This window comes from Salmo trutta, chromosome 33, assembly GCF_901001165.1.
Source record: "Salmo trutta chromosome 33, fSalTru1.1, whole genome shotgun sequence".
In the NCBI taxonomy this organism is placed as follows: Eukaryota; Metazoa; Chordata; class Actinopteri; order Salmoniformes; family Salmonidae; genus Salmo; species Salmo trutta.
Window position 1 is genome coordinate 9,152,756 of NC_042989.1, and position 14,726 is coordinate 9,167,481.

General features: G+C 41.0%; 2 protein-coding genes across 3 annotated transcripts in view; one reads left to right on the top strand and one right to left on the bottom strand.

The window, feature by feature from the left end:
• Window positions 1-6,671, bottom strand: part of kiaa0586 (KIAA0586 ortholog) — a 117,112-nt gene extending 110,441 nt beyond the window's left edge. The window contains exons 1-8 of the mRNA XM_029729703.1: window positions 5,536-6,671; window positions 5,355-5,413; window positions 5,181-5,244; window positions 4,149-4,218; window positions 3,834-3,996; window positions 3,476-3,652; window positions 2,977-3,163; window positions 1,506-1,688 (exon numbers count right to left, since the gene is read on the bottom strand). Coding sequence (XP_029585563.1) covers window positions 1,506-1,688; window positions 2,977-3,163; window positions 3,476-3,652; window positions 3,834-3,996; window positions 4,149-4,218; window positions 5,181-5,244; window positions 5,355-5,413; window positions 5,536-5,884 — 1,252 coding nt within the window. The 5' untranslated portion in view covers window positions 5,885-6,671. The remainder of the gene's footprint in view (window positions 1-1,505; window positions 1,689-2,976; window positions 3,164-3,475; window positions 3,653-3,833; window positions 3,997-4,148; window positions 4,219-5,180; window positions 5,245-5,354; window positions 5,414-5,535) is intronic.
• Window positions 6,672-6,729: 58 nt separating this feature from the next.
• On the top strand, window positions 6,730-14,298 carry timm9 (translocase of inner mitochondrial membrane 9 homolog). Of its 2 annotated transcripts, none has more exons than XM_029729706.1 (4): window positions 6,730-6,823; window positions 7,268-7,329; window positions 11,511-11,606; window positions 12,825-14,298. In XM_029729706.1, the coding sequence occupies exons 2-4, from the start codon at window positions 7,291-7,293 to the stop codon at window positions 12,954-12,956; spliced, it is 267 nt and encodes an 88-aa protein (XP_029585566.1). In that variant the 5' UTR covers window positions 6,730-6,823; window positions 7,268-7,290; the 3' UTR covers window positions 12,957-14,298. The 2 variants fall into 2 exon arrangements, with proteins under 2 accessions (XP_029585566.1, XP_029585567.1); XM_029729707.1 differs by lacking the exon at window positions 6,730-6,823 and adding an exon at window positions 6,883-6,902.
• The last annotated feature ends 428 nt before the right edge of the window (window positions 14,299-14,726 follow it).

Genomic DNA, 14,726 nt, shown 5'->3' on the forward strand with positions numbered 1-14,726 from the left:
TCAATGGCCGCTTTGTTATTTTTAAACTAAAACGCTTGATTGCATTTGAAATCATGAATAACTCGTATGCTGTTTGATGACATGAACAAATACATTTTTGATACAGCAGCCTATATAAAAGTATTAAAATATAGGCTTAAGTAAGTTAAGACTAAACAGGGGGTGCTCTTAGGCAAACAAGCTCGATGGTGGTTATACAAGGCTTCTTTACTAAGCCTACTAATGATAATGACATTACTTATTATAATAATGCTGATCATAATAACAATAAGGAGATCAAGGAAAAAAATGTGTTATTATCATTATTATAAACATAATTTTTCTGACAATTTGGAACAGTGTAAACACTAAATAAATGATAAATAATACCAGAGAGGCTGGTCTAACAAAAATGTAAAGCCTTCATTACAGCATAGCAAAGTAAAAAAAAAAAGTATTTATCCGATATGTGGGTTTCATGAGGCTTGCAGTTCACGGAATCAGTAGGCTATTAAACAAACACTGAAGCAGGATCTGTCTTATTTCTGCAGATATATATGGATGATTTATAAAGCCAGGCACATTTATCAGTTAGGCTGTTGATTATAGATTAAGTTGGGGTTTCTTCTCTCCTCACTTTTCTTAGACAATAAGGCAAGGGTTGTTTTCTACTCTCCTCATTCTGCTGCTACCTCCGCCGCATTGTTCTCAACACCAATATGCTGGTTAACTTTGCTATTATGCACATAGCAACATGGTCTAGGAAAAGGTGGCAATTCAATAGCGCACTGATGCGTTTCTGAACTGTGGACAATGACCACTATCCAACGCGGGAGAAAGCGCATTTGTTATAAAATAGTAGAATTTGTATTAGTGTTGCACCATTGTTCTTACATAATATAACCATATACAATTTCAGTATACATGTCTTAGACTGCTGGACTGTGCCATCCCCACAGCTTCCACAATGGATCAGTCCACTCAGACAGGCGCCAATCAGACAGTTGTCTTGTACACCATGATTTTAAAAGTTATAAAATGTGCTGCTGCTCGACTACAGAAACCTTGGTCGACCAACAGCCTATATATCATAAAAACAATCGACAAATGGGGTGAGCCCTAATTCCATCTGATCAAGGGGTGACAAAGAGAAATAGCCATCACAAAAATCAACAAAGACGGGAAAAAACACAGTGACATTAAAGCCTATGATTAAACCCTGTTTTCAGATTTTTGGGAATAAACACTGCCTTTTTCAAATCTCCTGCAGAAGCCTGTGCTTCCTAAAGAGCCAGAAGGTTGGAGTGACGCTACTGCCCCCAAGAGGTGGAAATATAAAGGACTTGCATCTGACAAGAAATCCAGAGAAACCCATGGGTACATCCAAAATGGCATCCTATTCCCTAGATAGTGCACTACTTTTGACCAGGACCCATAAGGCTCTGCTCAAAAGAAGTGCACTATATGGGGAATAGGGTGCCATTTCAGACAGCCCATGAATTAAGATGCCTAGACTGATGACTAACCTTGCTGTGCTGTGCGAGGTGTTTTCTGTGTCCTGTAGCTGTGCTGCTGTGTAGCGTTCTGTGTGGTCCGGACGTTGGTGGTGTTCCAGCGCGTAGGCTTTGGGATGACCCTGCGAGGAGCTGGGGTCTCCAGAGGGCTCTTACCCCCTCCTCCCCTCTGCTGGCTAGATGGGTCTGGAGATGCTTCAGAAGAAGAGGAGATACAAAGCAGATGACATACAGTACCAGTTAAAAGTTTGGACACACCTACTCATTCAAGGGTTTTTCTTTATTTTTACATTGTAGAATAATAGTGAAGACATCAAAACTATGAAATAGCACATATGGAATCATGTACTAACCAAAAAAAAAAAGTGTTAAACAGATCTAAATATATTTTAGATTCTTCAAAGTAGCCACCCTTTGCCTTGATGACAGTTTTGCACACTCTTGGCATTCTCTCAACCAGCTTCATGAGGTAGTCACCTGGAATGCATTTCAATTAACAGGTGTGCCTTGTTAAAAGTGCAATTGTGGAATTTCTTTCCTTCTTAACACGTTTGAGCCAATTAGTTGTGTTGTGACAAGGTAGGGGTGGTATACAGAAGATAGCCCTATTTGGTAAAAGACCAAGTCCATATTATGGCAAGAACAGCTCAAATAAGCAAAGAGAAACAAAAGACATGAAGGTCAGTCAAAGCAAAAATTAAGAACTTTGAACGTTTCTTCAAGTGCAGTCGCAAAAACCATCAAGCGCTATGATGAAACTGGCTCTCATGAGGACCGCCACAGGAAAGGAAGACCCAGAGTTACCTCTGCTGCAGAGGATAAGTTCATTAGAGTTACCAGCCTCAGAAATTGCAGTGCAAATAAATGCTTCAGAGTTCAAGTAACTGACACATCTCAACATTAACTGTTCAGAGGAGACTGTGAATCAGGCCTTCGTGGTCGAATTGGTGCAAATAAACTACTACTAAAGGACCTCAATAACCAAAAGAGACTTGCTTGGGCCAAGAAACACAAGCAATGGACATTAGACCGGTGGAAATCTGTCCTTGTTACCACATGATTCCATTTTTGCAAATGAAAATGAAATTCACTGCTCGACTGAGAGACCTTACAGATAATTGTACGTGTGGGGTACAGAGATGAGGTAGTCACACTATTATTGCACACAGAGTGAGTCCATGCAACGTATGAAGAAAATGTTTACTCAAACTTATTTAGGCTTGCCATAAGAAAAGGGGTAGAACACTTATTGAACTCAAGACATTTAAACTTTTCATTTGTCATTCATTTGTTACAATTTTTTTAAAACATACATCCACTTTTATATTAAAGGGCAGTGACAAGTTTTTATTTTTTACATTTAATACATTTTCAATTCAGGCTACAACACAACAAAATGTGAAAAAAAGTAAAAGGGTGTGAATACTTTATTCTCATCATTTGTTTCAATGAGGCAACTGACTCAGGAAACGTAGCACCCTACCTGTGGCTGGAACAGCAGGGGAAGAGTCTGCAGCATCAAGGTGGGTAATATGAACGTGACCGGGAAGGTCCTGAGGAAGCCGAGGGTCTGGATGGACAGTGGCAGCAGGGCCAGTGTTCAGCATGGAGGTTGAGGGCACAGGGGCGTGGCCAGTCACTACACTCAGAGCAGAGCCTAGGAGACGGTTCTAGGAGGATGAGAGGGCATGGATGAAGTGGTCAGAACTATTACTGAATGACTAAAAGTAAAAAGGGTTGAGTATAGCGGTGATGAAACACGCAATAGAAAAAGAAGTACACCGAACACCACACTGCTTGAAACATTACAGACATACTCAGACTCTGGGACTGTATAAAGATGTGTACAACTTTAGGGGTCTACATAAATATACTTTTACATAACTTCATGCAACAATTAGAATGACAGCAACTTATTGAGGAAAATATGACTATCTGGAGCACTCGAGTGAAGGCTCAGTGCTCCTCCTTCCCTACAGTACCTGCAGCTCCATCTGTTGGCTCTGGATCCACTCCAGGTGCTGCAGTCTCTGCTGGGTCACGGTGTTGAGCTGCTCCTCCAGCTGGGTCACCCTCTCTGATGCTCTGTCCTCTCTGGCCTCCTGAGCCCTGCCTGGGTACCTGTCTGACTCCAGCAGCCTCTGTAGCCCCTCCCACACCTGGGAAACACACACCCTATGTCACTCTGAGAAACAAACCATTTTGCATCCATATTCAGTCCACTAAGCATTTTAGGTAGACTTTGGGGGGTTTGGACTTACAAAAGCTTTCTCAGATGGCATCATAATCTCAGAAGGACATAGAAAAAAATAACACACAACTGCTCTGCTGCAACAATACCTTGATGAGTGGTGCTGTGGCAGCAGCTGTGACCACGGCTGCAGTGGAGGCAGCTCCCGTATCCCCTGAGAGGCCAGAAACAGGCTGGGGCTCCTGGCTCGATGGTGGCCCCTGGTCCAGTAACTGCACCTTCACCTCTCGCCTCAAGGGGGCAGTCTGGGACCTGAGGAAAACAGTATCGAATGGAGTCATGATGACTAGCACCTAAAGATTTGGGATGTACAACTGTGTTGCAATGTAGACAAACATTACAAACACAAATACATCTGGCATGTAAAAAGTGAAAATCATCCCACAGCTTTGTGCCATGCTTACCTCTGTCTTAGAGCTGCCAAGATTGCCCCTTTGCCACCAGCAGCATATCGGGATATTAGCAGATCATGGTCTAAGGGACAACCCAAGAGTGGGGTTAGGATACAAAATGGCATAGGGTGAACTCCCAAAGTATTGGGACAGTGACAATGTTGTTGGTGTTTACCTCTGTAGTCCAGCACTTTGAAATGATTTGAATTTGAAATGATACAATTACTATGAGGTTAAAGTGCAGACTGTCAGCTTTAATTTGAGGGTATTTTCATCCATATTGGGTGAACCGTTTAGAAATTACAGCACTTTTTGTACATAGTCACCCCATTTTAGGGGACCAAAAGTATTGGGGGAAAAAATCAGTAATCAGTAATCAAAAGTTTAGTATTTAAGTCCCATATTCCTAGCACACAATTATTACATCAAGCTTGTGACTCCACAAACTTGTTGGATGTATTTGCTTTTTGTTTTGGTTGTGTTTCAGATTATTTTGTGCCCAATAGAAATTAATGGTATTTGGAGTTATTTTTTATTGTAAACAAGAATATAACATAATAGAATGTGGATGCTACCATGATTACAAATAATCCTGAATAATGATGAGGGTGAAAGTTAGACGCACAAATATCATAGCCCCAAGACATGCTAACCTCTCACTATTACAATAACAGGGGAGGTTAGCAATTTTGGGGGGCGGTATGATACTTATATCTCTGTAACTTTCGCACTCATCATTATTCACGATTCATTCCGGGTTATCGGTAATCATAGTAGCATCCACATTAATGTAGAAGTGTTTAGAAACATAGTCTATTCTTATTTTGAATCAAAGTAACTCCAAATACTCTCAAATTTAAGATGACAGTCTGCACTTTAATCTCAGTCATTGTATTGTTTCAAATCAAAAGTGCTGGAGTACAGAACCAAAACAGCAAAATCACTGACCCAATACTTTTGGAGCTCACTGTATATGAAGTAGCCAAGATAATCAATGACAGCATACTGTCCAGTACATCAGAGGTTTAGCCCAAGGACACTTACCTTTGTCCTCACTGCCCTTAGGTTGAACAGAGGTCGCTGTTTCTTTTCCATCTATACTAGGAACCTGAAATTGGAAATTAAATGACACCAGTTTAAAATGTATTATATTTGTATGGGTGACATACTTGTGAGGCACACACTTCTCAGAAAAGAAAAAGCAAGAAGACATCTTACTTGGGACTCAATTTGTGGGACACTTTTTATGGGACTCTTTCTGCGTGCTTTCGTTCCCTCTGGAAAAGACAATATGGGAAGAGAAAAATGTTGGTCAGACTGAAATCAATGGCGTATACAACTGCAATACAATATACAATTTTCACTGGCCTTATAACGAGTGTGGGTTTACTTAGCCTACCAGAGGGTGAAAATGATGGCAGGTTTGCTTGCAGGGCAGGAGGCACATGCCTGTGCTCTTGTTTCCTTGCTTGTCTTTGCTTTTCGATCTTTGGTGGCTCGTCAAGAAGAGAGGGCTGGGCAACATCACGCAACTTCTTCACTGTTATCTTTACATTGTCTGTTTTATTAGATATGGTGGACAACGACCCCAAATCCCTCTGCCCTTCATAGCTCTGCTCAGGAAAGTGAATCTTAGTTGCACGAATCAAGACGTCTCCAGCGTCAGAACTTGAATTGGATTCGTCAAGGTTTATATTCCTTGCAAAGTTCAGAAGTTCATTTGATCGGCTCAGAAGAGTATGAGCCATATCTAATCGACTCTGACGCTCAGTTGATTATCTAGTAGCGAGCACTGTAGCAGAGTAGATTGTATGATAGCTAGTATGCTCAACACCAGACCAGATCAGGCATTACACATAACATAGTTTTTACTAACCGTGGGAGTTGATATAGATAAATAAAACAACCAATGTCGCAATTCTCATTAGGAAGTAGAACATTTAAATATCCCGCTTCACGCTTGTTTAATGACGACTTTATGCTAACAGTAGCTAGCTACTGACGTTAGCTGGCTAACACCTCTAAAAAGTTGAAAGCACAACGCGACAAAACTAAGCAGAAAGTAGCTAGCTAGACCTATGTAATTTTGAACAAACTGAATTCGTTGCATCCCGAGGTCAGAATCGAACGATACATAATAGCTTCCCAACTGCTAGCTAACGATGGAAAATATGAAAACACAGCAACTGTTGCTGACAACAATAACTTCCGGCCAAGGACCAATCCTCTCTCCGCGAGAAATATCGCCATCATCTGCTGGACATGATAGGGACTCCATGGATGAGGAAACATTAATCCAAAGAGAACATATATTAATACAATCTTAAATAATTAAACGTATGTTGTTGATCATTATTTATATTAGATAAAAGGAGGGCTAGCGAACAACAGGATAATGAGGTCCGGAATATTTTCATTACCTCGTGTTACACCGGAGTGTTTATGTAGTGACACAACATTCATCCTAATTTTACATTTTGGTTATTATTTTCGAGAATTTACTTTTTGATTTTGAGTTCCATACATATCCATACGAACGTATACAATATATAATACTATCCTAGAAATATTTGTTTTAAAAACAATTTTTAATTTCCAATATCTGGCCTTTCAAGCCTCTCGAAACTGTTGGTGCCGCAGCCACTGCAGTCCCCTTTTCACAACGTCACATGTCCTTCGGAATCTGGGTGGGTGAATTACTTCTTTGCTGTGTTAAAGAAAATGTGATTTATCATGCATTTTGTGCACACAACTTGATATCAAAATGTATGTAATGTCTTCAAATGCTTCACTTGACCTGCGCTATATAGTTAGCCTGTGAACCTTACCAAATCAGCTAGGGAACTTTTAACGTTGGCTGTACACTGAGCTTGCTTGCTAGCTAGCTAGCTAGCTAACACAAAAAGGCTTAAACTATGTAGTAGCTAGCTAGCTATGGATATGGTCAGTTATGAATGAGTGGTCAGGTGTCATATATAGTTAATCAACGAATACTCTGTAGCTATCTTGGTAATTCAGTACTCCCTATGCCTAGCTAGTTATAGCTAGTGAACGGACATCATAGCTACATAACAGTGGATAGGGCTGTCATTCAATCAATTACATTCATGGGTGTAACTTTAATCCAACAGAAATCTCGTCGATTTGAACCACCATGGCTATCCAGGTAACAGAAGCGGACCAGGTTAAACAGGTATGTAAATTGAGGATACTCGCACCCCAGTGGAGGCTGGTGACTTGAAAAATTGAGGAGGATGGGAGACTCACGGTATAGGGCGGAACGCACGGAGACCACAAAGTGTGTTTCAAAGTCATCAAAGACTAATTATTTTAACCTAAATAATTTAATAAACACATTTATAGTACAATATTATGGGGAAGGGGAATGAGAGGGCTACTTAAACAGTGTTGGAAAGGGATCACAGCAGTGATTGAATGAGGGTAGGAGGCATGAGTTGAGGTGTTCTGAGGCTTGACCAGTGCATGACAGGATTTTACTGGGAAGACAAAAAACAATAAGACACTACACAGTTAGACAAAAGAGATAAGAATGAGTTAGTACAAGCAAGGAGTAAAATTGTTGATGTGTAATAATGTGATTGTGTAAGGGATTGACTACATACGGTCATGAGAGAATTGATAGGGGTTCTCACAGTGCTTGGAAGGGAAACATTCAATGTGCCAGTGGATGATCGGGCACATGAGACGCTGTGGCTTCCGTTCATGTCAGGAGAAAGTTGACAATGGTAGTGGAGTAGTCATCACCTCTTAATCAGGGAACAGGAGGGGACTTAGCTGTAAATACAAATAGCAGATACATTCCATTACAGCTGCGCCATCGTAGGTTTGGATGACGAGTTTCTCTATGAAGTTAAACTCAGACATCTCAAAATTCAGAAAGTCAAACACAGACTGTGCATCCTGCCCTCTTGACACATCAAAGTAGCCCAAGAAACATTCCCCAATAAAGCCCTGATCATCCACATAACTGACGATAACTGACAACTGCAAGCAGACTGGTGGCACCATAGGTCCCAGAGCGGTGGGGCAATTTTTACCACCTGGGGCCTGGAGTTTTTCCTTATGTTAACCTAACTAGGAAAACTCTGGACCCTATAAGGTATGACTGATTAATCAGTAGTAAAAAGGTTTTATATGGGCTATTAAGGGACCAGTTTTTCAGAATCAAGTCACATGGCTTAACTCCTGAAAAAAAAAAACTCCTGGCCCTGGGGGGGATGAAAACCCTCTCAAACTGCAGCTACCTTGTATTTGTTCATATAAATTATATTTCGACTAGATTTGGAGGGGGATTTCCTCTACCCAGACACATAGACAATATAAGTCAAAGGGCTGAGCTTTCTTTATGCATGTTTGCATCATGCAGGCCTATGCAACTGTAGGCCTTGATTTTTTTTTTAATGATTCACATCTGCCATCACTATTATGTTGATTGATTCATTCCAGGTAATAATTTGGGATTAAAAACATATAGGCAGCCTAGCTAGCCCAATTTTTAAAAGAATCAAAATTTTATCACATTCACATTTTCTCCTGATACACAAATGGACTATAAATGCATAACGTTACCATTTAGTTACCCTGACCAGATGGACAGGGTGCATAGGCTGTATGCAGAAGCTCTTATTAGTAGCCTACTGTCGATCAGATGGAAAAATAGTCTTGTTTTCATCCCATACAACATGTCAGATTGGATGTAGCCTAGGCTGCTGCAACATTTGTCTTTTTTTTGTGTGTGATTATGTGTTATCATCTTTGCTAAATAAACACCGGAAGAAAGTGCAAAGCCTACTTGAGCGCACGTGAAAAAATGTGCTGCGTCAACCTCTCTAATCTAACGTTTAATGGATGATGCGATGGAAGCTATCAAGTCATTCTGAATTGTTTTCGACATCCCAGAAAAGATGTTCAGCATGTAAAGCATCGTAACGTGCAATTACAGGCGGCTTGATTGGCTCCCTGTTAACCAGCTATACATTTGATACCCGTTGGTATTGAACGCCCTCACCTTTTCATCAGTCATGAAACTGATCTCAGGCAGAGGTCGACCCTCGCTTTTAATTTGCACCTTATCTGTGTATCCCTGAGAATGAAATGGGTTCTTCAACAAAAAGTCCAACATTTTCAGCAGCATTGGCCATTCTACCGTTCGGGCGGAGAAAACTGCATACTCACGCTGGTAGCTAGCTAGCTACTGAAGTTAGCAAGGCAAATTTAAATAAATTGCACTAACTGGAGACAAAAATAAAGTTCTAAACCCCCCCAAAAAAATTGAATATACCTCCTCCATCTCCTGTAATTTTAAAAAACTAATTTGAATTGAATAATGTCTCAAAAATGCTCACCTGTCACTCTTAATCTCTATCCAACAATGTTACCAAGCTTCTCAACACATAGAACCCCTATAATGCTCTGTGGCACAATCCCAATACAACACACTAGGTTCATTCTCTGACCATACATCTATGATTGGATGGACAACATGTCAGTTCATACTGCAAAAGCTTTGATTGGTTGGAGGACGTCCTCCAGAAGTGGTCATAATTACCATGGAAACTCAGCAAAAAAAGAAACGTCCTCACTGTAAACTGCATTTTCAGTAAACTTAATGTGTAAATATTTGTATGAACATAACAAGATTTAACAAATGAGACATAAACTGAACAAGTTCCACAGACATGTGACTAACAGAAATTGAATAATGTTTCCCTGAACAAAGGGGGGTCAAAATCAAAAGTAACAGTCAGTATCTGGTGTGGCCACCAGCTGCATTAAGTATTGCAGTGCATATCCTCCTCATGGACTGCACCAGATTTGCCAGATTTACCCCACTCTTCCACCAAGGCACCTGCAAGTTCCCGGACATTTCTGGGGGGAATGGCCCTAGCCCTCACCCTCCGATCCAACAGGTCCCAGACGTTCCTAATGGGATTAAGATCCGGGCTCTTCGCTGGCCATGGCAGAACACTGACATTCCTGTCTTGCAGGAAATCACACACAGAACGAGCAGTATGGCTGGAGGATCATGTCAGGATGAGCCTGCAGGAAGGGTACCACATGAGGGAGGAGTATGTCTTCCCTTTAACGCACAGCGTTGAGATTGCCTGCAATGACAACAAGCTCAGTCCGATGATGCTGTGACACACCGCCCCAGACCATGACGGACCCTCCACCTCCAAATCGATCCCACTCCAGAGTACAGGCCTCAGTGTAACGCTCATTCCTTCGACAATAAATGCGAATCCGTGAAGTGAAGAGCACTTTTTGCCAGTCCTGTCTGGTCCAGCGACGGTGTGTTTGTGCCCATAGGCAACGTTGTTTCCGATGATGTCTGGTGAGGACCTGCCTTACAACAGGTCCACAAGGCCTCAGTCCAGCCTCTCTCAGCCTATTGCGGACAGCCTGAGCACTGATGGAGGGATTGTGCATTCCTGGTGTAACTCGGGCAGTTGTTGTTGCCATCCTTTACCTGTCCCGCAGGTGTGATGTTCGGATGTACCGATCCTGTGCAGGTGTTGTTACACGTGGTCTGCCACTGCGAGGACGATCAGCTGTCCGTCCTGTCTCCCTGTAGCACTGTCTTAGGCGTCTCACAGTACGGACATTGCAATTTATTGCCCTGGCCACATCTGCAGTCCTCATGCCTCCTTGCAGCATGCCTAAGGCACGTTCATGCAGATGAGCAGGGACCCTGGGCATCTTTCTTTTGGTGTTTTTCAGAGTCAGTAGAAAGGCCTCTTTAGTGTCCTAAGTTTTCATAACTGTGACCTTAATTGCCTACCATCTGTAGGCTGTTAGTGTCTTAACGACTTCCACAGGTGCATGTTCATTAATTGTTTATGGTTCATTGAACAAGCATGGGAAACAGTGTTTAAACCCTTTCCAATAAAGATCTGAGAAGTTATTTGGATTTTTACAAATTATCTTTGAAAGACAGGGTCTTGAAAAGGGGAAGTTTATTTTGTTGCTGAGTTTGTCTATGGAAGGGGGTGAGGCCTACCAGCCTCCTAGGTTTTGTATTGAAGCCAAGCCTACTATTACCACATATCTACAACACAAAATCCATGTGTACGTGTGTGTCAGTGGAGGCTGCTTAGGGGAGGACGGCACATAATAATGGTCGGAACAGATCGGATGGCATTAAACACATGAAAACCATGTATTTGACACCATTCCACTTATTCCGCTCCAGCCATTACCACGAGCCTGTCCTCCCCAATTAAGGTGCCACCAACCTCCTGTGGTGTGTGTGTGTATAGTGATTATGTTATCGTGTGTGTCTGTCTCTCTTTTCACAGTCCCCGCTGTTCCATAAGGTGTATTTTTATCTGTTTAATATGTATGTGTTCACAGTTTAAAGAATTTCTTGGCACCTACAACAAACTCACCGAGAACTGCTTCATGGACTGTGTGAAGGATTTTACCACAAGAGAAGTAAAGTCAGAGGAGGTAGGTTGATTTCCTTCATGTCTTCAAGACTCAGGTCATGTTCCTCCGCTCAGACGTTGCTGACGCATGTCAGATCTTATAACGCCTGGATAGGTATTTTATGTATCAGCTAACCGCATTAGTCGCGTTCCCCTGCTCAGACGTTGCATGCATCAACCAATGGTTGCGTACCATGTCATCGACTGTGCAGTCGGACACCAGATTGCTATAACAATATGATTTGGTTAGCTGATACGCCTGGATAGGTATTTTACGTAAGGTCTAGCATGCTTCAGCAATGTCCATATGTATAGGGCAATTCCACGGTAGCAGAATGATGCTGACACTCCGATTTATTTATTTTCTTTCAAATGTATGTCAAACAAAAACCAATGATTGCAAAGTTAAACAAACCATACAACTCTATGCACAATGACTACTTTTTAAAACAATTTCCAAAGAAAATTGTACAAAAACACATTTACTAGAAGAGTGCATATAAAACAGAATGGTAACAGAATGACAGTTTGATGTTTGTGCCGTCATTCTGTTACCAAACTTTCTGGATCATGTCCCAAGGTGATTTTTGAATGGCATTCAAAATTATATAATCAAATCCATGAAAACATGGGCCGTTTAAGATATGTCAAATTCTATTTGTGGATTAATTAACTTTTACCTGAAGCTTTTCATGATTGTTTTCTTTTTTGTAAACCATCATAGAAGGCAATGGGTAGAAGTAAATGAATCCACAAAAAATAATATCATTTTACATATCTTAAATTACCACGTTTTCATGATATCTTGAAGGCCATTCAAACATGATCCTGGTGCCCGATGGCACAGTCGATGACGTGGCACACAACAATTGGTTGTTGCATGCAAGATCTGAGCAGGGGAACACGACCTCATACTTATTACTGAGTAGTAGGCAGTCTCGAGGCCATACTTCCAAATCCTGTCTCGTCAATCGAGACTCTGTAGTGGGTAATCTCATCCATCAGAAGGTTCTCTCTAGCAATCGAGCCTGGGGACAATGTTAAGTAATGGGTAAAATAGGACACAATGTGGCACCATTGCTTTTCAATAAAATGTTGTCACTGAATGTTCCTGTATGTTGTCAAATTTCACATTGTACCAGGTTAGCTTCTTTAGAGTAGAAGCCTTTGCGGTGGTACAGCAATATTTGTAGAGGTGTGATTATCTGGATATGTGATAGTGTCATTGTTTCCACCTCAGTCCACCTGCTCGGAGAGCTGCCTTCAGAAGTACCTAAAGATGACCCAGCGCATCTCCATGCGCTTCCAGGAGTACCACATCCAGCAGAACGAAGCCCTGGCTCAGAAAGCAGGCTTAATGGGACCACGGTAGAGACTTTCTGCCCTTTACACGCCAGGAGTCGCCCCTCCAGTCTGGTCCCAACTCAATGTGAATCAGTGGATGGCTAACACCAGCCACAAATCTGTCCTTGTCTACCTCCACTACTTGTTAGGCTGGGGCTGATGACTGCTTGGACACTTTTATCCAGAAAAGCCTGATCATGATGTAAGAGATCATGTTGAGTTGCGATCCAGGGAGAACATGAGATAAAAATATAAAGTAGCTACCTTTGGTTTTATTATAGTGAAAGTCTGATTGTTGAATAAGGTAATGACAATCCTGGGTATTAGTTTGTCTCCTTTATCCTATGATAATGCTCATTTGTTCTCTGAAATGTTTCTGCACCATTCATTAAACTAAATTGTACATTGGCATACTGCTAAATTACCCATTGTATAATGTCCTGTTGTTTGACCTCTAAACACTTGACATCGCTGCCTTCTGTTGGTAATGGATTGTCACTGCAGCCAAGATGGTAATAATGAGGAACCGCTCAATGACAACTGTCCTCACTTGAAGGTCATTGGCCTAGAGATGCATAACCAGAGGTTGAAGATTATAAACCGGGTAGTTTAGGTTCTGGATGCTGATTGGTTTACACAGCATTTGTTGTGTATCAGACAATATACCATAGGTATGACTCAACCTTACTGTTCTATTCATGTTGGTAACCAGTTTAAAATAATTAAGGCACCTCAAGGGTTTGTGGTTTATGGCCAATATACCACAATTGAGGGCTGCTTCCAGGCACTCCACTTAGCATTTACCCAGGCAGCCCAATTCTGATATTTTGACCAATCACTAGTGGGGAAAAAAAATATCAGCATTAGATTGCCTGTGTAAATGCAGGCTAAAATCAAATTGATCTATCTCAGGTAATCCAAGCAAAATGCTTTTTCCCAACCTGGTAAAACAAGATGAGTACTGCTTATCTACATACAGATATTTCTCCAGAAAATGTAAAAAATAACAGTAAGTTTAGCAGAGGTGGCTGCAGCACAACCCCGGAGACAGATTTCTCTCGTCAATGACCAGTATTGCACAAGGGAAATATTTAAAAACTTTTATTAGAAATGAGAGCTCTCATTATTTTACAAAGATACAATGGCTTTGCTCAGGGAATCGTAATACCTTCATCTAGGAATCCGTAGATCAACTTCGATTTAAAGAAGTACATTTTTTCACAATGAAATCAAGTCAAACAAACATTTTAAAATGTCCTGAATGCTTCCATTCTCTTCAGACTAATGCTGAAACTCACTGGTTCAGTATATACACTGTGTGCTAATGTTTCTACCAACTTGACAGAAAAATAAAGGTTTTAATATACTGGTACAAAGATGAGGTTAAAAATAAATCATTCATTACAGTTTGTGTAAAATGTATTTTTCAAATACATGGTTTTGGACAACCTGTACAAAAACAAATCATAGGAAACCCCTGGGCTTAACATACATGCTTCTTATGCAACTTTTAATTGGTCAGAACTCATGTTGAAAATAATGTTTTAAATAACAAAATACAAGTACCAAGAAACAAAGTGAAAGTGAAGGCCACCAAATTATGGTGTTCCCAAAAAACAAATAGGGAAAAGCAAACATTAAGAGAAAGTAGTGGGCCCTATTGAAAATGGGGGAAACATACACTGAGTGTACAAAACATTAGGAACACCTGCTCTTTCCATGACAGACTGACCAGGTGAATCCAAATGAACGCTATGATCCCTTATTGATGTCACTTCAATCACTAAATCCACTTCAA